Genomic DNA, 23,721 nt, shown 5'->3' with positions numbered 1-23,721 from the left:
GCCACACAGCCTCACATGTGGTGGAAGACGCGGACCGATACTCCGCCTCAGTAGACGAAAGGGCTACTGTGGGCTGCTTCTTGCTACTCCAAGAGATAACACCTGCACCCAAGGTAAAACAGTAGCCTGTAGTAGATTGCTTGTGGTTCACATCGCCAGCCCAATCCGAGTTGCTCCAACCTGCAAGTACAAGATTTGAACCACCTGTGCTTGCTGGATAATGAATCCCTAAGTCAGATGTCCCCCTCAAATACCGAAGTATCCTCTGGGCAGCCTACCAATGCACCGTCTGAGGTTCACTCATGAACCCCGCCAAGAGACCAACAGCAAAACAAAGATCAACACGAGTGTTGAGGAGCCAAATCAATGATCCAATTAACTAACGGTAGCGGGAAGCATCCGCAAAGGGAGAATCTGAATGTGAAGTGGCCTTCCAGTTCGGATCCATAGGAGTAGAAATGGTCTGACAATCCTCCATCGCAAAAGAAACCAAGAGCTCTTGTACATATCTCTGCTGAGAGATGAAAATCCCCCACTGAGACTGATAAATCTCATGGCCCAAGAAGAAGTGGAGTAGACCCAAGTCCGTCATCTCGAACGCCTGATGTAAAGCTGCCTTCATCTCTTTGACCTTCTGTGCATGATCACCGGTGACAATCAAATCGTCAACATACAACACAAAAAGCACACAATCAGCCTCGGAAGTGTGTACATAAAGCTGCGGATCGGCCTTGGAGCGCCGATATCCCAACTGTGACTGAAGGAACGAGTCAATCTTCTCGTTCCATGCACGGGGAGTCTGCTTGAGGCCATACAAGGCCTTCTTTAACCTGTAGACTTGCCCATCTGAAGATCCAAAGCCAGGAGGCTGCTCTACATAGATCTCCTTCTTTAAATCACCATTGAGGAAGGCCGACTTCACATCCAACTGGTAGATAGGCCATCTCCTATGGCCAGCCAAGGCAAGAACAGCTCGAATAGTCGCCATACGAGCAGTGGGGGCAAAAGTATCATGACAATCAATCCCTGGGCGCTGTGCAAAATCTTTAGCAACAAGGCGAGCCTTGTGCTTGTCCAAAGAACCATCGCTAAGGTACTTGGTCTTGAAGACCCATTTGATGCCAATCACCTTTTTATTCGAGGGGCGAGGCATGAGATACCAAGTGCCATTCCGCTCAATAGCCTCCAACTCGGCTTCCATAGCTTTCTTCCATGGTGCGGATTGTAAAGCCTCCTTTACGGAGGTGGGCTCTCGATCCTACATAACACGGGTCATCAAACAATAGTTAGAGCAAACAAGCTCCGTAGAATGTGCCTGGTGCCTTCGTGACCGCCGCGGACCATCCTGCGGTCCCCACTCCTCAGGGACCCTCTCGATCCCTGAATCACGGAGTGTGTCACGGGCCCAACGAGGAGGAGGCCGAACCTCTCCTCGTCGCTCTCCATCAGCTAAAGACTCTGGGATATCCACCGGTGGTAACTCCTCGGGGGTGACCGGTGGAACAATAGACATTGTATCGGAAACAGAATCGGAATCAAAAGGCGCTGGCTCCAAAGGAACTGTCTCGGGAGCCCAACTCTCCCTTGGATCTCCAAGAACGGGATGCTCCTCACCCGCTGCTATGGCCGGAACCTCCACGAACTGCACATCTCGACTGGTGTACACTCCCGCTTGACGGGATCATACAAACGATAGCCTTGGGACTGAGAGCTATAGCCAACAAACACCTCTCTTCGGGAAGTCGCTTCAAATTTATCACGATGAGTCTTGGGAATGTGAACATAAGCATCACACCCAAAAACCCTGAAATAAGAAACATCGGGCTTAGTCCCAAAGTAAGCCTCAAAAGGTGTCATTCCATCAACGGCCGAAGTGGGGAATCGGTTTAGGATATGGACTGTAGTAGCCACAGTCTCGGTCCACAGAAACTGAGGTGTTTGTCGGTGCTCCATCATGGTGCGTCTATCTCGATCACACTTCGGTTCTTCCGTTCAAGAATGCCATTTTCTTGAGGAGTGTTGGTGTTAGCAAACTCCTGGTGAATACCTTTATCTGCACAAAAACGAGCAAACTCATTAGAAACAAATTCACCACCCTTGCCGGATCGCAAGGTCTTCAAGCGCCGGCCCGATCGGTTCTCCTCAAAGAGAAGCCAATCCTTGAAGTGGGAGAAAGCCTCCGACTTCAACGCCAAGAAATAGGCCCAAGTCATCCTGCTGTAGTCATCTACGATCAACATGAAGTACGAGCTCCCTCTCAAGGACTCGTTCCTTATAGGGCCACAAAGATCTGTAGATACAAGCTCCATCGGGAAAGTAGACCGCCGCGAAGCTTTGTTGGGAATCGCATCCCTATGCTGCTTCCCACGAATGCGGGAGACGCATGGCTGTTGGCTCACCACTATGTTCGGCAACCCTCGAACAAGCTGTCCACGTGACGCCCTCCGAAGATAATCATAGTTGAGGTGACCAAACCGAGCATGACATAGCTCTGACTGTGTCTGAGAGGTAAGAAGAAGAGTAGGGAGAGCGGTAGAAGACGTCAATTTGTAGATGCCGTTCTCCTCATATCCTGATGAGAGAATCTTCCTTGACGCATGATCAAGGACTCACACCGAATCATTGTCAAACTCCACCAAAAGTCCAAGTGAACAAATCTTATGAACCGAAAGTAGATGATACCCTAAACCTGGCACATGCAAGATCTCTGAGGTATGGGTACCACCACGTCCATTTGGAATAAGCTGCATCTCACTCCGTCCTGCAATAGACACCGAAGAGCTATCTCCAATGAGAATCTGCCCACGCGAAGGTCGCAACTGGGCAGCACCAATTGATGGAGTCATGTGCGTGGAGGCACCACTGTCAACGATCCACTCTCGAGCCTGGGGAGCTGTCATCGCAGCTTCAGAAGCCTTCGGTGTAGAGTCCTCAATGACTGCTAGATGAAGAAACGCAGCTGATGAGGGTGCAGGCACCGCTCCAGAATCCTTCGTGTCCTTCTTGTTGGTGTCCTTCTTGTCTTTGTGGGGGCAATCCTTCTTTCAATGGCCGGTCTTTCCACAAATATGGCATGTGGATTCTTTGTCCTTGTCCTTCTTTGACTTGTTGTCCTCCTTCTTCTTTTGGTACTTCCCCTTCTTCTGAGAGGCTTGACCTGTCAAGGCTTCCGACTTGGAAGCATGCTGTCCCTTCAGTTGTTCCTCTTGGTCCAAGACCATAGGAACCAACTCTTCCCATCGAAGAGTAGACTCACGCCCCGAAGCAATAAGGGCGGAGTAAAAAGCACCGAATCGTGGCGGCAACTAGGACAAGAGTGTGATTCCTTGGAGGAAATCTGCTTCCCCGCATTCTGAACCTGCAATTTGAAGTTGTCTAAGCTTGTTGATGTGCTTCCGCAACGAAGAAGACTTGTTCACGGACAAGGTCCGCATCTGCACCTCCAAAGAAACCCGCTTCATAAGGGTCATTCGGTTATACATTTGATCAAGCTCCAACCATATCTCTCGAGCCACCGTCAAGTGCTCGATGTGGGCTATCACGGCTGTAGTACAAGACAGAAAAAGAAAAGAACGAATTTGGGCATTCAGTTTGTCCCAGTGAGACTGTGCCTTGGCCAACTCCGCACGAGCATCGGAAGAGAGTTTGGACTCATCTCTCACTGAGGGCCAGTCGATCTCCTCCTGTACAAGCTCCGCCAAATCGTAAGACTCAAGGATGGCCAACTTCATCACGCGCCAGATGCGGTAATTATCGCCATCGAGCTTTTGATCAGCGGGAAGAGCCGGTAAGACAGGCACCTTCCGATCCATGATCGTCAGGAACTCCAAGTCAATCTCTGTAGACATCTTCACCTGTAATGCCTTCACAAACGCAAAAGCAGCCCCCTCTGACTGTGAAAACACAGCCTGCTAGGGCTCTTTCTTTCGCGTCCCGAACCTTCTTCACCCGTCGGAGGCGATGAAAAAGTAAAACCTGCACTTGAAAGCTGAAAACTCAGCCTTTCTCCTCTTCAAACAGCAGTAAACAGCAGTAAATCCACCAACTGGACTCCTTTCCCGCGTGCCCATGCTCGCTTCAGCCTTGTTCCGATGCGCAGCCCTCCCGCTTGCCCTCGAACGTTGGAAACACAGCCTTGTGTCGCGATGGAATCTCCTCTTCAGGTAGGTTTTTCACTCAGTCAGCCCTTCTTCACTGCTCTGATACCATGTTAGAGTGCAGCGATGCGGAAGCGTGGGACCAAGACTGAGAGAGAGAGTGAACGCAGAGAGGAGAGAGAGAGAGAGAGAGAGAGAGAGAGAGAGACTGTGGAAGATAAAGATCTGTTGTAGAAAGTGTGCTGTATACAAAGATATGCAGATATGTACACGGGCGCAGTGCACGGGACTGCGTGTCTCCACCTCGACGATGCAACCTGCTGTCCACCTCGAAGTACGCTGCAGTCTGCACGAATCTCCAGCCTATAATCTGCAAACAGAACTGTGGAAGACTGCGTAGAATATCGGCTATAAATACCCATAAATAATGCGCCCAAAAAAGCAAGCCGGTTGCATTAAATGCAGTTGACTGATCAGTCTAACTGGACTGCTACATGTCAGTCCGACCAGACTAGACTCTGATAATCGCTAACACTACCTTGTGTCAACAGCCTATGGATGTTGTGTCCTACTGTTGATTGGTCTTCTCCTGCCCTTGGTAGCCTCAGGAGGTCCTCCAATGGCTGCAAATCAGACCAGTAGCCTCCTCTCTCTCTCTCTTGCAGGCTGAATTTATAAAAATGCCTCTCTCTAGCCTGTAAAGACGTTTTTCAGTCTTGCATGGCATTTTTGACAAGTGGCAGCCTTTCCAAATGGTTTTTTCAACAATTTTTATAATTAAATATTAATTTTTAGCCTTTAAATACTGAAAATTAATCTAATAACTATTTTGGTGCCTTGAAAAATAATTCGACTGGCCAATAATTAAATTGGCTAGGCAACTTCCATTCCCGAGTGTCTCTGCGCCATCTTTGACCATCAGATTGGCGTTAGGTACCATTAAACACCACTTCTCTAGTGTCACCAGCTGACACTTATGACCAAATGGATGACTTAGGCCAACAACTGGCACCAGATACCACCAAGTACCTGTGCGGCATAACTTATAGCAACTTTTGTCTTTGACATCCCGTGATTTCTTTGGGTCTCGGGCTCGTAAATTTACTTTCACTCCAGTTGCACCTCTATTTACTTAACCATGTGATTAAATATTAATCCACATGTTAAGTGAGGTTTCAAAAATACATGTCTTCATGACAGAGGGGGCTCCCATTCTTCCTACTTCAAAGGGGGTCCCTACTCATGGTGCGGTCCTTTACACACTTTGGGCAAAAACCCTTTACCTTCTTCCTCTTCCCTTGGATGGGGTGGTTGCCTCTCACCTCTTGATATCTAGGCTCTATAGGTTCTACTGAGTTCGAGGAATCAGCTGTGACTTGGTGGCTAGGCCTTCGTATTCCTTCCTGCATGGAGATACTTTATAGGAAGCTTGTGGATTCTCTCCCACAATTGAGTTTCTGACTCATTGTGTCTATTGATTCACTATAGGTCTCCTTTTAGGTGGAATACTTGGATTATAGGATAAATATTCTCTCTTTCACCCCTCTTAGGGTACCTTTTTGGGCCTAAGAGGGGACGTTGAGAAACCCATTCATTAAGTTCATTTAATTATCTTAATTCCTATTTTGGTTTCCATTTTCAGTCCCAAAAAGGATTTATTTGTATCACTAGATAGTGTTTGGGCGCCACACGAGAGAGCTGGGGCGCCACCCAAGAGACTTCAGTGGGGCACCCTGCCACCCGTGACCCAAGAGGGTTCAATGGCTCATGTGCCTATAAATAGGGCACGGGCATTCATCAACTCTTGACTCTGCTCCACTCCACACTTACTCTCTCATTCATTCTTCATCATTCCCTCATCACACCTTCACCTCAGTCGTCTACCATTGCTGTCCACACCCCTATCTTGGTGGATATCTCAGTTTGTGGTCGTGTTGAACAGACTGTGATGCTATACCAGCAGCAGGTGACTTCATTTTGGAGGTCTTCTTCACATCACCATCAGACACTCTGGATTGCCGCATTTTCAGCCTAGAAGCTTGTTCTTCATCATCTCTGCTACTGCGTTTGCTGGTTTCCTCCTTTGTGAACTGGTACATTGATTATCTTCATTAGTATTGTGTGTTTTCAGCTCCTGTTTCCACCCCAGCACCCATGTGATAGTTTCCAGCCATCAGCCACTTTATGAAGGATTTGTTTGCAGCATATTGAGGCTGTTTACAGCAAGTTACACCCTCTTTATTAGCCCTAAATCAGATTCCTGCGTTTTGTTGGGAATAAAGGCTCACCATGCCTTTTATAGTGCTTGGGTGTGTATGCACCCTTACACTTGTACTTAATATATATTATCAAAAACCTAAAGTGGTACACTTCGTCATTGTACCCACACATTGAGTGTCGTGCTCTCGTTCTCTTTCTCACTCTCTACTCTGAACTCTGCACTCACCCCCTCTCTCACTATGCATCTGTGTCAGCCCTAACTGTTGAAAACAGCGGTCTCGCTGAGTTGAAGATGGCATCAGGCAACTGGAGCAGTAGAGGAAGGTTGGGTAGCAGTGAGGTGGCCTGCCGGGCTGGAAAGCACAGATGGCAGCAGTCTGAATATTACATCTGTCAGCAAATGCAAGGGCCGGAGCAGTAGGCGGTCTGCTGGGCTAGAAAACACAGATGGCAACAGCCTGAATATGACATCCGGCAGCAAATGCAAGGGCTGGAGCAGTAGGTGACAGTTGGATGAGTGTCAGTGGCAGCTGGACAGCAACAAACGGCAGCAAATACAGCTGTCTGGATGGGCAATAGGTTGCTAGATGCTGAATGGCCTGTCTAATCCAAAAACACAGCAGTGGAAGGCTAGGAAACAGGGTCCTGGCGAGGGGCAAACTATAGGCGGCTGGGAGACGAGTCTAGAATGCAGGACTGGGTGGACAGCTGAGGCAGCAGTCTGGGAAACACCACAAACTGAGGTATTTTGCTGGGACAGCGGTGGGTGTGGACAGGGCTGATGATAACAGGTTGGAATGATGCAATGTGGATTTGGATGCACTCACATAGGCTCCAATTCATAGAGGATTTAGGTGCACTTGACCTACTACCAAAAATAAGCCATTTAATAATAATAAAAAAGCATTAATGTTCTTTTGGGTTTGGTTTAAAGAGACTTAATGAAAACCCTAAAGTTAGTGGCTCAACATGGATGGATCAGAGCAAAGAGCTCAAAGGACTGTCTCCATTTGACATGGCAAAGATGAAAAGAGCCACGGACTTAAGTAGTGCTAGAGCTCCCAATGTCCTTGTTCAGCTCTAGAATGAGGCTTACAACCTAGAGATGAACATGAAGAGAGACATGGAATGATATAGTTGCTAACAGGGTTGCAAGATATCGATGATTGTGCAATGAACAACATGCCAAGACCATGATGGACTAGTAGGAAAGCACCTATCATATGCCAGAGTCATCCTAGCACCCCTTTCAGCCCACCTATTCAGTAGGGTCCTATCTGAAGGCTTCCTTGCTAGTTGGTTAGCTAATACTATAGGACCGATCCTGAATGCTGAAGATCCCATGGTTCCTATGGACTATAGAATGGTCATGGTTGGCCACGTGCTAGCCAAACTTTATGGATCGATACTAGGGTAGAGGGGCCAATGGTAGAACATGTAACTTTAGGCATGGTGCTCACATCGAACACTTAAAACTTTGTTGCCTTTTTGCTTGAACTTGAAGGGCAAGCAATGAAACATGAATCTGGTCGGGCGATGAACAACGATGTTGTGCCATAGACGAAAAGTGAAATTGTGTTGAATAAAAAAACCTCCAATTGTCAACGCACGTTAGCCAAACTAATAACAAGGCAAGACTAATAATAAACAAGGATTTGAACCATCATTCCGGAGCTTTTAGCCTATCCACATAACATACACCACTTTTCCCTCAAACGCTTTTGTGATCTACTTGAGGGCAAACTGTGTTAGCGATCAGAGCCAGGCAGTCCAGTCGGACTGTACAGTCGGACTGCCACGTGGCAGTCCGACCTGGTACAGTACAGTTGGCTGCGTTTAATGCAGCCGACCTGCAGTTATTTTGCGCCCTGATTCTGGCTATTTATAGCCGAGTTTTCAGCAGTCTGCTCACACTCTTCTGCTCGCAGATTACAGGCTGGAGGCTCGTGCAGATTCCGTCTCTGTTCGCAGATTTCAGACAGAAGATCGCGCAGACTGCAGTGGACTTCGAGGTGAACAGCAGGTTGCATCGTCGAGGTGGAGACATGCAGTCCAGCGCACTGCGCCCGTGTATATATCTGTATATCTTTGTATACAGCACACTTTATACAGCAGATCTTCGTCTTCCACTGTCTCTTTCTCTCTCCTCTCTCTGCGTTCTCTCTCTCTTTCAGTCTTACGCTTCTGCACGGCTGCACTCTGACATGGTATCAGAGCAGTGTAGAAGGGCTGACTAAGTGAAGAACCAACTTGAAGAGGAGTTTCCATCGCGACACAAGGCTGCGTTTTCAGCGTTTGAGGGCAAGCAGGAGGGCTGCGCCTCGAAACAAGGCTGAAGCGAGCGTGGGCGCGCGGGAAAGGAGTCCAGGTGGTGGATTTGCTGCTGTTTATTGCTGTTTGACGAGGAGGAAGTTTGAGTTTTCAGCTTTCAAGTGCAGGTTTTGCTTTTTCATCGCCTCCAGCAGGTGAAGAAGTTTCGGGACGTAGAAGAGCCCTAGCAGGCTGCGTTTTCACAGTCAGAGGGGGCTGCTTTTGCGTTTGTGAAGGCATTACAGGTGAAGATGTCTACAGAGATTGACTTGGAGTTCCAGACGATCATGGACCGGAAGGTACCTGTCTTACCGGCTCTTCTCGCAGATCAGAAGCTCGATGGCGACAATTACCGCATTTGGCGCGTGATGATGTTGGCCATCCTTGAGTCCTACGATTTGGCGGAGCTTGTACAGGAGGAGATCGACCGGCCCTCGGTGAGAGATGAGTCCAAACTCTCTTCCGATGCTCGTGCGGAGTTGGCCAAGGCACAGTCTCACTGGGACAAACTGAATGCCCGGATTCGTTCCTTTCTTTTTCTATCTTGTACTACAGTCGTGATAGCTCACATCGAGCACTTGACGGTGGCTCGGGAGATATGGCTGGAGCTTGATCAGATGTATAACCGGATGACCCTTATGAAGTGCGTTTCTTTGGAGGTGCAGATGCGGACCTTGTCCGTGAACTAGTCTTCTTCGTTGCGGGAGCACATCAACAAGCTTAGACAGCTTCAGATGCAGGTTCAGAAAGCGGGGAAGCCGATTTCCTCCGAAGACATGGCGATCACACTCTTGTCCCAGTTGCCGCCACGATTCGGTGCTTTCTACTCCGCCCTTATTGCTTCGGGGCGAGAGTCCATTCTGGTGGGAAGAATTGGTTCCTATGGTCTTGGACCAAGAGGAACAACTGAAGGGACAGAATGCTTTCAAGTCAGAGCCACTGACAGGTCAAGCCTCTCAGAAGAAGGGGAAGGACCAAAAGAAGAAGAAGGGGGATAACAAGTCAAAGAAGGACAAGGACAAGGACAAAGAATCCACATGCCATATTTGTGGAAAGACCGGCCACTGGAAGAAGGATTGCCCCCACAAAGACAAGAAGGACACCAACAAGAAGGACACGAAGGATTCTGGAGCGGTGGCTGCACCCTTATCAGCTGCGTTTCTTCATCTAGCTATCATTGAGGACTCTACACCGAATGCTTCTGATGCTGCGATGACAGCTCCCCAGGCTCCAGAGTGGATCGTTGACAGTGGTGTCTCCCGGCACATGACTCCTTCATCAGATGGTGTTGCCCAGTTGCGACCTTCGCGTGGGCAGATTCTCATTGGAGATAGCTCTTCGGTGTCTATTGTAGGCCGGGGTGAGATGCAGCTAATTCCAGATGGACGTGGTGGTACCCATACCTCAGAGGTCTTGCATGTACCAGGCTTAGGGTATCATCTACTGTCAGTTCATAAGATTTGTTCCCTTGGACTTTTGGTGGAGTTTGACAGTGATTCGGTGCGAGTCCTTGATCGTGGGTCAAGGAAGGTTCTCTCATCAGGATATGAGGAGAACAACGTCTACAAATTGAAGTCTCCTACTGCCCTCTCTACTCTTCTTCTTACCTCTCAGACACAATCAGAGCTATGTCACGCTCGGTTTGGTCACCTCAACTATGATTATCTTCGGAGGGCGTCACGTGGACAGCTTGTTCGAGGGTTGCCGGACATAGTGGTGAGCCAGCAGCCATGCGTCTCCTGCATTCGTGGGAAACAGCATAGGGATGCGATTCCCAACACAGCTTCGCGGCGGTCTACTTCACCGATGGAGCTTGTATCTACAGATCTTTGTGGCTCTATGAGGAACGAGTCCCTGAGAGGGAGCTCGTACTTCATGTTGATCGTAGATGACTACAGTAGGATGATATGGGCCTATTTCTTGGCATTGAAGTCAGAAGCTTTCTCCCACTTCAAGGATTGGCTTCTCTTTGAGGAGAACCGATCAGGTAGGAGATTGAAGACCTTGCGATCCGACAAGGGTGGTGAATTTGTTTCTAATGAGTTTGCTCGTTTTTGTGCAGATAAAGGTTTTCACCAGGAGTTTGCTAACACCAACACTCCTCAAGAAAATGGCATTCTTGAACGGAAGAACCGAAGTGTGATCGAGATGGCGCGCACCATGATGGAGCACCAACAGACACCTCAATTTCTGTGGGCGGAGGCTGTGGCTACTGCAGTCCACGTCCTTAACCGATTCCCCACTTCGGCCGTTGATGGGATGATACCTTTTGAGGCTTACTTTGGGACTAAGCCCGATGTTTCTTATTTTAGGGTCTTTGGGTGTGATGCCTATGTTCACATTCCCAAGGCTCATCGTGATAAATTTGAAGCAGCTTCCCGGAGACATGTGTTTGTTGGCTACAGCTCTCAGTCCCAAGGCTACCGTTTGTATGATCCCGTCAAGCGGGATGTGTACACCAGTCGAGATGTGCGGTTCGTGGAGGTTCCGGCCATAGCAGCGGGTGAGGAGCATCCCGTTCTTGGAGATCTAGGGGAGAGTTGGGCTTCCGCGACAGTTCCTTTGGAGCCCGTGCCTTTTGATTCTGATTCTGTTACTGATACAGAGTCTACTGTTCCACCGGTCGCCCCCGAGGAGTTAACACCGGTGGATATCCTAGAGTCTTAAGCTGATGGAGAGAGACGAGGAGAGGTCCGCCCTCCTCCTCGTTGGGCCCGTGACACACTCCGTGATTCAGGGATCGAAGGGGTCCCTGAGGAGTGGGGACCGCAGGATGGTCCGCGGCGGTCACGGAGCCACCAGGCACATTCTACGGAGCTTGTTTGCTTTAACTATTGTTTGATGACTCGCGTTACGGAGCTTGTTTGCTCTAACTATTGTTTGATGACCCGTGTTATCCAGTACCACTTTATCAAAGAGAAGCTTCTGGATGAGACCATCACTGTGGAGTACTGCAAGACGGAGAATCATCTTGTAGATTTGTTTACGAAGGCGCTTCCCCAGGCTCTACTTCGGAGACATGCCCGATCCCTTAGGCTTCTGCCCCGCCCAGGCTCTGAGAGGGGGTTTTAGCGATCAGAGCCAGGTAGTCCAGTCGGACTGCCACGTGGCAGTCTGATCTGGTACAATACAGTCGGCTGCATTTAATGCAGTTGACCTGCAGTTATTTTGCGCCCTGATTCTGGCTATTTATAGCCGAGTTTTCAGCAGTTTGCTCACACTCTTCTGCTCGCAAATAACAGGCTGGAGGCTGGCGCAGATTCTGTCTCTGTTCGCAGATTTCAGATAGGAGATCGTGCAGACTGCGGCGGACTTCGAGGTGAACAGCAGGTTGCATCGTCGAGGTGGAGACATGCAGTCCAGCGCACTGCGCCCGTGTATATATCTGCATATCTTTGTATATAGCACACTTTATACAACAGATCTTTGTCTTCCACTGTCTCTTTCTCTCTCCTCTCTCTGCGTTCTCTCTCTTTCAGTCTTACGCTTCCGCACCGCTGCACTCTGACAAACTGTTCCATCATCTGGCCTTGCTAGCACCAAGAATGTGTATTATATTGGCCCACGTTTCACAATTGACCCCTTCCCTAGAGCATGAGTTGAGCAAATGGACAAAGAAGTACCAACATCAGGCATGTGGACAGGTAGGGTTTAGGAGGCACTACAAGTCATAATTGAGGAGAGTAGGGCATAGGGGAGGCGGGTATACTGTTGCTTTGTGGGTTTTTGTAAGGCCTTTGACATAGTACCACGTGCTAGGCTCATGTAGAGACTACAAGAGTTGGAGGTTTTGATGGAGATGAGATGGGGGATATTAGCACTGTACGCCTTTGTTACAAGGCAAGTATGAGCACTAAGAGGGTAGTTGGAGGAGATCATTAGCACCATTGGGATGAAATAGGGATGCCCACTCTCACCTACACAATTTGGTCTCTATATTGATGAGATATCAGATTACATTGATGGACTTGGGGAGAGAGCTGGCCTAGGGAGGGCATTGATACCCATACTATTGCAAGCCGATGACATAGTCCTCATCTCTAGCACACTAGAGGGATTGCGGCGCCACATAGATGCACTATAGGCCTTTTGTCAGGATAGGGATCTCACAGTGAACCTTGGGAAAACCAAGGTTATGGTGTTTAACACTTCCACCTAGTGGATTCAACGATTAGAATCCCATTTTACATATGGAGAGGAGATAGTGGAGGTGGTCTAGAGATATGTCTATGTGACATTAATGTGACATTAAAAGGGATATTTAATGTCACATTAAGGTCATAAGTGGGGAATGTGACATTAAAAGGGATATTTAATGTTACATTAAGGTAAATTTAGGGGAACATGCACGAGAATGACCGTCCGGGCTCTTGGGCGCCCGAACGGGGTCAAGGGGAGCCTAGAGAGTAAGGGAGTCCAGAAATAGTAGGACTCCAACAAGTTGACGGCTGGCAAAGAGATAAGCTTGAAGGCCAGCACTTATCTAGGCGTGGCTGGGAGGTGAAGAACACTCATGCTTCCATCAGTCTGAAGAAATCTATCTCCCGTAATCTAACATTGGTATCAGAGCCTATGTTTCTGATCATTCGTCAAACAAGAATCTGTCAGGTCGTCAGTTTGGTCATATCGTGTGAGCAGCCGGAATCAGGAGCTGTGAAGACGTGACGTGATTCGTCACGGAAATAATCGTTGGGGTCACTGGTCATCAAGACGTCGCGTTAATACTCGACGGGTCGTTAGTCAGAAAATAGGCCGCCAGTCAAAAATGCCCCGTTCCGTCGCGTTAGAAAACGGGCCGTCAAAATTTTAAAGATTGCAGCGCCACGTCACATAAGTGACATTGAATACTGGTCTAACGTCACGGGGACCTGCGGCAGGAACGAAACGGGCAGAGAAAAAAAAAAAAAACGTAAAGACCAGCGCGAAGACCAACCAGACTAGACGTGCAGCCGCCAGCATCCACGAGGACCAGGAGTAGAGTCGCCAGCATTCGCGAGGACCAATCAGCTCAGATGAAGCTGCCAGCAGCCGCGAGAAACAGATCAGAAGTGGAGCTGTTAGTATCAGATTGCTGAGTCGGATTGGACTGCGACTGCTGTGAGATAGGCAGAAAAACTTCATACATAACTGAAGCCACAATCTGCCATAAAAATCAGGGAAGTATTTTATCCTGTATGCAAATTTCTTATTTTTGCTTTCCAATTCCAGTGTATTAATGGCAGAAAAAGGGAAAGAAAGGGTAATGGAAAGTCCTAGTTCTGGGGATCAACCTATGGCAGATCCCCATGAACCAGACATACAAGAACAACAATGGGAAGAATTTTTTGCCACGAGAGAGCAATTTGATGATCTTTCTGCTCGTGTGCAAACTCAAGGGGTTCAAATGGAGTTTTTAACTCAAACACTTACTGAAATAAAATCTCAGCTAACTTTATTGTTGGAAAAAGATAAAAATAAAATAGAAATCTCGGATGTCCCATCTTCATCGAAAAATTTAGATGCGACTATTCGAGATTCTAGAGAACCCCAAACCCATCATAAATTGAGGGATAATCTGGTTTTAAAAGATATGAAACCACCTCAATTTTACGGGGAGGAAAAAGATAGGAATAAAGATACAATCTTTAATTTCCTCCAAAAATGGGAAGATTTACATAAATTGAAAAATACACCACCACATCTCCAAGCACTGGAGGCCAGTTTAACTTTGGGCCCGAAAGCATATAAGTGGTGGCGAACTTTAAAGGAGGCGAATAAAATACCTGAAACTTGGGCTCAAATTGAATCCGTATTTTTAAAAGAATTTCTTCCTGAAAATGAAATGGAAAGAAATTGGGAAGATTGGGATTATGTCAGACAAAAGGGACGACCCCTACTGACATATTTGGAGGAATATCGTGAGATAATCCTCAAACTAGAAGGAATTGATGAATTCCAAAAAACAAGAGGATTCATTAGGGGACTGGATAAAGCCTGTAAAAAGGAAGTAAAACGGAGTTTACCTAAGACGCTTGAAGAGGCAATTAAATTTGCATTAATTTATGAAGATAGTATGCGTTCAGGTACACTCACCAGTCTCACTGATATGGAGCCCAAGTCTAAGGAATTAGAAACCTCAAAATTTGTGGGCAAATTTAAAAGAAAAATGCCATTTTTCAAGGGTAAAAAACAACCCTTTGAAAAGAAACCATATATGAGGCCAAAGCTAAGTCCTGATGACTTTGATAAGGCCAAAAAACAAAAATTGTGTTTTAATTGCCTATCCCCTAACCATGCTGCTTGGAATTGCCCTCAAAAGAAAAAGGGGGAAGACAAAGAAAAGGACAAGGGCAAGGGAAAAGAAAAACAAATCCATGTAGTGCAGACCTTAGAATTAAAGGGTCATGAAAAGTATAAATCTTTAAAGGTCTTGCACATGGATGTACAACATAAGTGTTGTATGTCAACTTCGTTGTGGCAGCCTACCTTTGGGCCACATGATTTACTTAGAGTACATGGATTGATAGCTGGAAAACGGGTTAGAGTCATGATTGATGACTCTGCCACACATAATTTTATAAATTATGCACTTGCCAAAAAATTGAAACTTCCCCAACAAAACAGTGAGCATCAATACGTTGTGCGTATGATGCAAGGCCAAGACAATAAAATATGGGATACAATGGTATCCAATTTGGAAATCGAGATTCAAGGATATAAAGATAAGCTTGATTTCCAAATAATGAATATGGAAAGAGTTGACATTGCTCTAGGGAGGGAGTGGCTATGGGGATTGGAACCATCCTTGAAACGTAGCTATCACCATAATACACTGGAATTTGAAAGGGATGGTAAGACTTTTGTCATTCAAGGTGAACATGAAGTATCTGATAATCCTTTGCTGTGTTCTACTGAAGTTCAGAAGCTGATAAAGAAGGAAGTTTGTGAGGTATATATGCTATGGTCTTTTCCTGTACAAAATACTTTTATTTCCTGTAATATAAAGCAACAATTTTCTTATGTCTGCGAATTGAATGTAAATAATGAATTGAACAGTTTGTTAGATGATTTTAAAGATGTGTTTTCTTCTGATTTGCCTAGTGGCCTTCCACCAGACAGGGGTGAAATAAATCACCCAATTGATATAAATAAGGATACACACCCAATTTCAAAACCACCATATAGGTTAAGTGAAACACAACATCAAGAAGTTGAGAAACAAATTAAGGATTACCTGGATAAAGGGTTTATTCAACCCAGTAATTCACCTTGGGCTTCACCAATTTTATTGGTAAAGAAAAAAGATGGTTCTATGCGACTTTGTGTTGACTATAGAGCACTTAATAAAATAACGGTGAAGAATAAATTTCCTATGCCCAGAATGGAAGATCTTTTTGATCAATTGCAAGGGGCAAAATTCTTCACAAAGATAGACTTAAGATCAGGATATCACCAAATAAGAATTAAGGCACAAGATATTTCCAAAACGGCATTTCGTACCAGATACGGGCATTATGATTTTTTGGTGATGCCTTTTGGTCTCACTAATGCGCCAGCTACCTTTATGAAGCTGATGAATAGTGTTTTACGGCCCTATCTAGGACATTTTGTAGTAGTCTTTTTGGATGATATCTTGATCTTTAGTAAATCAAGAGAAGAACATTTGGAACACATATTATTAGTATTCCAACTGTTAAGAACACATTCCCTTTATGCGAAGAAAACTAAATGTGAATTCTTTGCACAAGAGGTCAAATATTTAGGGCATATAATCTCGAAAGAGGGAATCAACATGGATCCAGAAAAAGTAAGGGCAATTATTGAATGGCCACCTCCACGGAACCTGAAAGAGCTGCAGATCTTCCTAGGTTTATCTGGATTTTATCGTAGATTCATTCGAGATTATGCCAAAATAGCTGTTCCAATGACAGACCAACTTAAAGGGAAAGGGAAAAGTTTTAATTGGGGAACAGACCAAAATGAAAGTTTTCAAAAACTTAAGGTAGCTATTGCTACAGCTCCAGTATTATTAATAGTGGATCCCAATAAACCATTTGTGGTTGAAGCTGATGCCAGTGACAAGGCAATAGGCGCGGTCTTATTACAAGAAGGTCGACCAGTTGCTTTTGAAAGCAAGAAATTAGATCGTGCAAAACAGAATTATTCTGTTTATGAGAGGGAGCTGTATGCAATAGTACATGCAATGAAGAAATGGAGGCATTATTTGTATGGTGCCAAACTTTTGATCTTATCGGATCATGAAAGCATTAAGTGGCTTAATGATCAACCAGATTTACATGGGCGTAAAGCCAGATGGGCCGAACTCCTCCAAGAGTTCGACTATGAAATAAGATATAGAAAAGGAAAGTATAATATAGTAGCTGATGCACTCAGCAGAATGCCCATCATTAATGAATTGAGTTTTACTCAGTTCACTTCCAGCTTGCTTGAATCTTTAAAAGGAAAATGCCAGGTTGATCCGGCATATTCCAACATATGGGAAACAATAAAAAATGGGGATCCAAATGAAAGTGCTTCTACTGAGGAAGGAATATTTGAAGATGTTCAACTAGGAAATGGAGCATCAGGGGTTGCTCAAACTGGATTCAAGTGGAAGAATTTTACCATTGATAATGGTTATTTACTCTACAAGGGTAGGGTATGTGTCCCGAAAGATATAGAAATGAGGCGCCAGATACTCTTTGAGTGTCATGATACCCCTAGTGCGGGACATCCAGGAGTTAATAAGACTTATAGTCTTATTAAAATGCAGTTCTATTGCCCTGGAATGAATAAGGACGTCCTTGACTATGTGGTCAAATGTAATAAATGCCAGGTTAATAAAGTTGAAAAATTAAAAATGGGAGGACTTCTCCATCCGTTAGAAATTCCTTCAGGAAAATGGGAGAGTATCTCCATGGATTTTATTGTTGCTTTACCTAGAATACAGAGGGGGCACGACTCTGTGTGGGTAATTGTGGATAGGTTAACCAAAATGGCTAGGTTTATTCCAACTTCAATTGATGTTAAAACACCAGAATTGGCTAGATTGTTCGTAGAGAACATATACCGATTGTATGGCCTTCCGGCAAATATAGTTTCTGATCGGGATAGAAAATTTGATAGCCATTTTTGGTGTGCGGTATTTAGGAAATTGGATACTAAACTTAGCATGAGTACGGCGGATCATCCGCAAACAGATGGGCAAACTGAAAGGGTTAACCAAATTCTTGAAGATATGCTTAGGGCATATGTAAGCAAAAGGCAAACTAATTGGGAAGAGTATTTACCGATAGCAGAGTTTGCATATAACAGTGCCAAACACTCTTCCACTGGATATAGTCCGTTTATGTTGATGTATGGGTTTCAGCCCAGAGCTCCTTTTGCAGTAGGACTGCATAAGGAAAAGGTTCAGGCAACTAAAGACTTTTTGGAGGATATGAATAGTATGTTAAAATTTGCTCAAGAAAATATTAAAAAGGCTCAAAGTCGAGCTAGAGCATATGCAGATCCTCATCGAAGAGACATCTCCTTTGAAGAAGGAGAATTGGTCTACCTTAAGGTGCCTGAACAAACTAAAACTATGAAAAAAGGACATTGTCCAAAGCTTTCACCAAGGTATTGTGGTCCTTTCATAATACTTAAAAGGGTGGGAGAATTGGCTTACAAGCTCCAACTACCTGCTGGTAGTAAAATACATCCAGTTTTTCATGTAAGCAAACTAAGGAAGAAGCTGGGAGATTTAGATAATCTAATCCTAAATGATGATATTGAGGAGTTATTCTATGACCAATCTAATCCACATGAACCAGAAAAAATATTAAATGTTCGTAATAGACGAACGAGGAATACTATTTATCAAGAATGTTTGGTTAAGTGGAAAGATTGTTCAGAGGAAAGCTCAACATGGGAGCGAGTAAGTACTTTAAAGAAAAGGTTTCCCGATTTACAGTTAGACCTTCCAAATATCGTTTTCGAGGACAAAACCGATTCTTAAGGGGAAGGAAATGTGACATTAATGTGACATTAAAAGGGATATTTAATGTCACATTAAGGTCATAAGTGGGGAATGTGACATTAAAAGGGATATTTAATGTTACATTAAGGTAAATTTAGGGGAACATGCACGAGAATGACCGTTCGGGATCTTGGGCACCCGAACGGGGTCAAGGGGAGCCTAGAGAGTAAGGGAGTCCAAAAATAGTAGGACTCCAGCAAGTTGACGGCTGGCAAAGAGATAAGCTTGAAGGCCAGCACTTATCTAGGCGTGGCTGGGAGGTGAAGAACACTCGTGCTTCCATCAGTCTGAAGAAATCTATCTCCCGTAATCTAACAGTCTACTTGGGGGCTTACATTTTCGGGATTGAGATTCACTTTGAGGAGAGTAGTATAGGATAGATTGATGCAGGATATCTTTAGGCCATATCTTGATGACTTCGTGCTCGTCTTCTTTGATGACACTTAGTCTATTCCAAACCTCGGACAAAGCTTTGGCTCTTCGACACTTTGGTCACTCCAACACTTTTGTATGGGGTCCTGATATGGGGATTGAGCGTCTACCACACGAGAACCACATAGAATCAGCCACTACCTAGGGGGGAGGAGATATATAAGGGGTGGGAGATTATCAAAGGCAGAGATGGGAGCACCACCTCTAGTGAGAGAGGCCCTCCTCTAGACCGTGACTTTCTTGCATAGGCTTTGGACCTTGCGGGTATAGAGATACTCCTGGTTCATACTAGAGTTATCTAGATAGTAGCATTACAGGGGGGGATACCGAGTGTTGGTATGCCCGGATAGAGGCATGGCTATAGTTACATGGATTACACATGGATCACCTCCCACCACTATAGTATAGCTTGGATTGCCTCCACTTGGAGCTTAGCCAAGAGAAGTTGAACCACATCATCAGGATGGACATTATTCAGATACACATAGCCAGGACATGTGTCACATCTGTTGAGGATCTGGGTGTGAAGATGGCTTTCTACCGAAATCATCTTCTACACATATCCCTTGATGCCTTTGTTGTCCGGTTGAGTTTCATGGATGCGCACCTATCTCATGGTGTACGATGTGCCTTTGGGCAGCTTGGTACATCCTCACACTAGCTTCCGATTGAGATAGGTAGATGTGGCACAGACTCCCCCCCTCGGGAGGGCAGGATTTGCCAGCTTTGTGAGCTTGAGCCAAAGAGAAGGGCACTACTTATGCATATGTCCGGTGTACTGCGAGATTTGAGGGCGCTTCCATTGCTTGTTCAGAGAGGGATTTGGGCCACTATCCAAGGTTACAGATTTCCCAGATCAGAGGTCTCTCAGGCTCTTTTTGCTGGAGCTACGCTGCCATAGAGAACATCTGTTATGGTTCAGCAGTAGAGACACGGAGCCACACCCCAACGTGCACTCATGGAGTTCTATAGAGCATCAACTACTCCCTTCACCACGGATCTCTCCTTGGTCTGCTAACCGATGACCCCACCATGGGGACCACCTTAAACACAGCCACGAAGAGATGCAGAGCCCGCTGCCCATGTCCATCTAGTCCATGCGCTCGTAGGAGGCACCATCTGCAGATATAGAGGATACTCCACCATCACAGGGAGACCCTACCTTGCCTATTAAGCCTCTCTATGCTAGATAGACCCATGAGAGATAGCTTGAGATGAGAGTGCTTCTTGAGTAGTTCCACATGGCACATTGAAACTGACTTAGACATCATTTTGTACTCATCAACTATGTATTGTTCACTGTTTATTTTCCATTTAGATAGTCATACTATTAGATGTCAGCTATCTTGGGACATGGAAAATTTCCCTGAATTTTAGATGTAACATTTTGGTCTCATAGGCCAATTTGGCCTTTTGAAGACGTTAATATAACTTTCTTTCTTTCTTTCTTTCTTTCTCATAGGTTCATGCTTGGATGGATCAGAGCAAAGAGCTCAAAGGGCTGCCTCCATCTAACATGGCGAAGATGAAAAGAGCAATGGACTTAAGTAGTGCTAGAGCTCCCAATGTCCTTGTTCAGTTTTAGAGTGAGGCTCACAACCTAGAGATGGACATGAAGAGAGACATGGAATGATACAGCTGCTAACAGGGTTGCAAGATCTTGATAATTGTGCTATGAACAACATGTAGTATTCGGATTCTGGTTTCAGCCCTATTACTCTCATAGGTTCATGCTTCATAGGGGTGTGTCAGCTCACCAGGGAAGCCAAGTGGGCTGCTTCCGCATCCGATTGGCTTTCTCATCGTGCATACAAAGGGCTGAGTTTTTATGATACTAAGAAAATAAAATTCTATCAAAACCATCTTGATATCTGATTTCATTGGCTGCTTTCCACCTTTGTGTTGTGTGTCCCATGGGACCTTGATAATCATTGGTTGAAGAGGAAGGCAAGACATGAGCATTGTAGACCAACATTTAATGAACAATTTTTTCTGGTCTCTCGTTTAAGCAGACCTCAGAAAATCCTTTGGCTGCATAACATACAATACCCCCAAAACATTCCATCAACAGAAATTGCAATCACCATCGTCAAACACATAGACTTGATATACCTCTTTGGTCACTCAAGGTTCATTTTTCTCGGAGTAGGCTGTGAATATCTTTAAACAGTCTGTTACTTTATAATGGTTTTCTTTCTTTTATGGGTTTATTTTGCTTTCAAACATCAACATCTTAAAGAGCTATGATTGTTTCACTGATAATTCTATTTGCTTTGACCAGGCATTACATGGGAGGCCGGCCTATAATGGTGTCGAAAGCTCATCCAGCTGACATGCAGGTATATGCTTAAGTGTGTTATGCGTAAATCCTCTGAAACTCTTATTTCTTAAATTCAGACCATCTCAGGGTGCCTTGCGGATGGTTGGACGGGTAAGTGTGAATGAAGCCAGTTGTGCTAGTGTCACGAATACTGGAATACCAGGGATGGCTGGAAATCCGGATTTGAGATATAAAGGTGTCATTCGCATGCGAGGGCTTCCTTATAGGTCCACCTCAGCAGATATCATGGCCTTTTTTACTGGCTTGAAGATTGTACCGGATGGGATATTTTTGTGCACGCATGATGATGGGAGGCCAAATGGGGAGGTATTGTGGATGGAAATACAGCTCCTTATTTGTCCCTTGGTGAGATCCACTTTTAAGGACTAACATGCTGCTTAGTGTATGCTTCAGGCCTTTGTGGAGTTTGCTGATGAAGAAACAACTGCACGTGCACTTTGGTTGCACAAAGAACCAATGGGGATGGTTAGTATTTCTTGATTGCAACCTGCGTGTGCACACCTTATACACACTCTTCAATGCATGAACCTGCACATGCGCAATGCATAGCACATACAAGTGTGCATGTGCTTGCACACAGGCTTAGGGTTAAATGAATGTAATCATGCAAGTATTGGCTATTGTTAATTGCTTGAGAATATTAAGTGCTGTACTTTATCATTGATTGTGTAGTATCATCTCTAGCGTTATGTAGATATATATCGAAGTACAAAGGGTGAAATGTTGACGGCTATACAGCAACGTATGTATGCCTTGTTTGCGGGTCTAGGCGGCTTTAGCTCGGTATGCAGGCAGAAAGCCTTTGCAGGAATGAATCTAGCAGCCATACAAGGTGCTGGACTTGGTATATCAGCTTTGCCAGGTGTGGGGGACCTTTCAGCTGCCACATGTATCAAGATGAGAGGGCTTCCATTCAGTGCACAGCCAAAAGATGTTGTGATGTTTTTTGAAGGATATAGGATTGTTCCAAATGGGGTTCATATCTTAAGTGGATCGGGTGATAGGCCACTTGGGGAGGCATTTGCGGAGTTTGTGTCGGCAGACGAAGCACAAAGAGCAATGGAGCGGCATGGCCACATGATGGGCCCCCGCTACATTGACTTATTCAGGGTCACAAAGAGGTATATGCCTTTCAATCTATAAAACACATGTATGAATGCCCATGCATCCATGTCAACACACATAACTATGTCGATCAGTGGGTGAGGGTTTCTTTTTGGTATCATTGTTCACTCAATGTGTCACTTGAATATTATTTTGTGAGTCCTGCAGTGCAATGTTGGTAGCACTTGGTGGATTGCCAGGATCAAACATGTCACAGCAATTAGATCCTAGCATTCAACTGCTCTTGTTACAAGAACAGGTTGGTGTATGCACTAGGTTTTTTTTTTCCAAATCACTGGGCGAGAGCTCCTTTCTAATACACAAGAAGTATGCACACAATTGTGTATCTCAGGCAGCAACTGGAGCTTTTGCTATGGGTGGCCTCATTGGTAATCAAGGGGCCTCATCATCATGGACAGGTGCACAAGGGACAAACTATCAGCAGCGGCAAGATGATGCTGCTGCTTTTGGCAACTCCTCGGGTGGCGGAACAATGAAGCATCAACTGGTATTAACCCATTTTTTTCCCTTGGTGCACAACATAAGGGTACTCTTTGGATGCAAGCTCCAATGTTTCTCTGTCCTGTCTTTTCCAGTGATGCTTTACATTTCCCCATAAGGATGCGCAAGAGAGCTTGAGTTCAAGCCCCTGATATATCATCTTTGGCCTCCTTCACATACAGACACATGCTCACTTGGGACATGGGATTCTGCTTGGTCTGTCATGATGTGGGACTTTGAAGCCATGCAGGAGTACATATGGATTCCAAATCCTTTGAGAATTGCAGCACCTTGCGATACTAGCAAATGGCACACTGTTTTTCATGTGCAAAGGCACATAAGCTGCATATTTGTGCCCTTTGGTTCTACATGATGGGATTTTACTTCATGTTATGGTGTTCCTTTGAGAGAGGGACATTTTGTGGTTTGACCTTGTATCTCTAAAAGGGAATGGTGTTCTTACTGCCCAGTTGAACTATCTAAAGCAACCACACATCCAATCAGAAGCCATCTTCGTGCCATGGACAGTGACATGTAAGACTATATTCCTTTGTGGGAAAATTTACTCTTGACCTTTTATGTTGAAATAATAACAGTTTTTGACCATTTTCTTTCCCTTCTTATTATGTTCTTGTACACTGCATTACAATCAACAAGTTATTTTACTTGATTACGTCTGATTTGCAAGCTCAGAAGCTGAAGGTAGTATCAGCATAGCA

The 23,721-nt window shown here is 45.3% G+C and overlaps 1 protein-coding gene across 1 annotated transcript in view; it reads left to right on the top strand.

Moving 5' to 3' along the window:
• The window catches only part of LOC148018748 (uncharacterized), a 52,066-nt gene extending 28,422 nt beyond the window's left edge, over positions 1 to 23,644 (top strand). Inside the window, exons 4-10 of the mRNA XM_087701575.1 lie at positions 21,338 to 21,395; positions 21,464 to 21,703; positions 21,791 to 21,862; positions 22,082 to 22,518; positions 22,670 to 22,760; positions 22,854 to 23,009; positions 23,098 to 23,644. Coding sequence (XP_087557701.1) covers positions 21,338 to 21,395; positions 21,464 to 21,703; positions 21,791 to 21,862; positions 22,082 to 22,518; positions 22,670 to 22,760; positions 22,854 to 23,009; positions 23,098 to 23,100 — 1,057 coding nt within the window. The 3' untranslated portion in view covers positions 23,101 to 23,644. The remainder of the gene's footprint in view (positions 1 to 21,337; positions 21,396 to 21,463; positions 21,704 to 21,790; positions 21,863 to 22,081; positions 22,519 to 22,669; positions 22,761 to 22,853; positions 23,010 to 23,097) is intronic.
• The last annotated feature ends 77 nt before the right edge of the window (positions 23,645 to 23,721 follow it).

Source organism: Lygodium microphyllum, chromosome 20, assembly GCF_053477565.2.
Source record: "Lygodium microphyllum isolate KBCC chromosome 20, Lygodium_microphyllum_v1.1.10, whole genome shotgun sequence".
Lineage (NCBI taxonomy): Eukaryota > Viridiplantae > Streptophyta > Polypodiopsida > Schizaeales > Lygodiaceae > Lygodium > Lygodium microphyllum.
The sequence above is the reverse complement of the archived record's forward strand: the minus strand, read 5'-3'. Positions and strand labels throughout refer to the sequence as shown.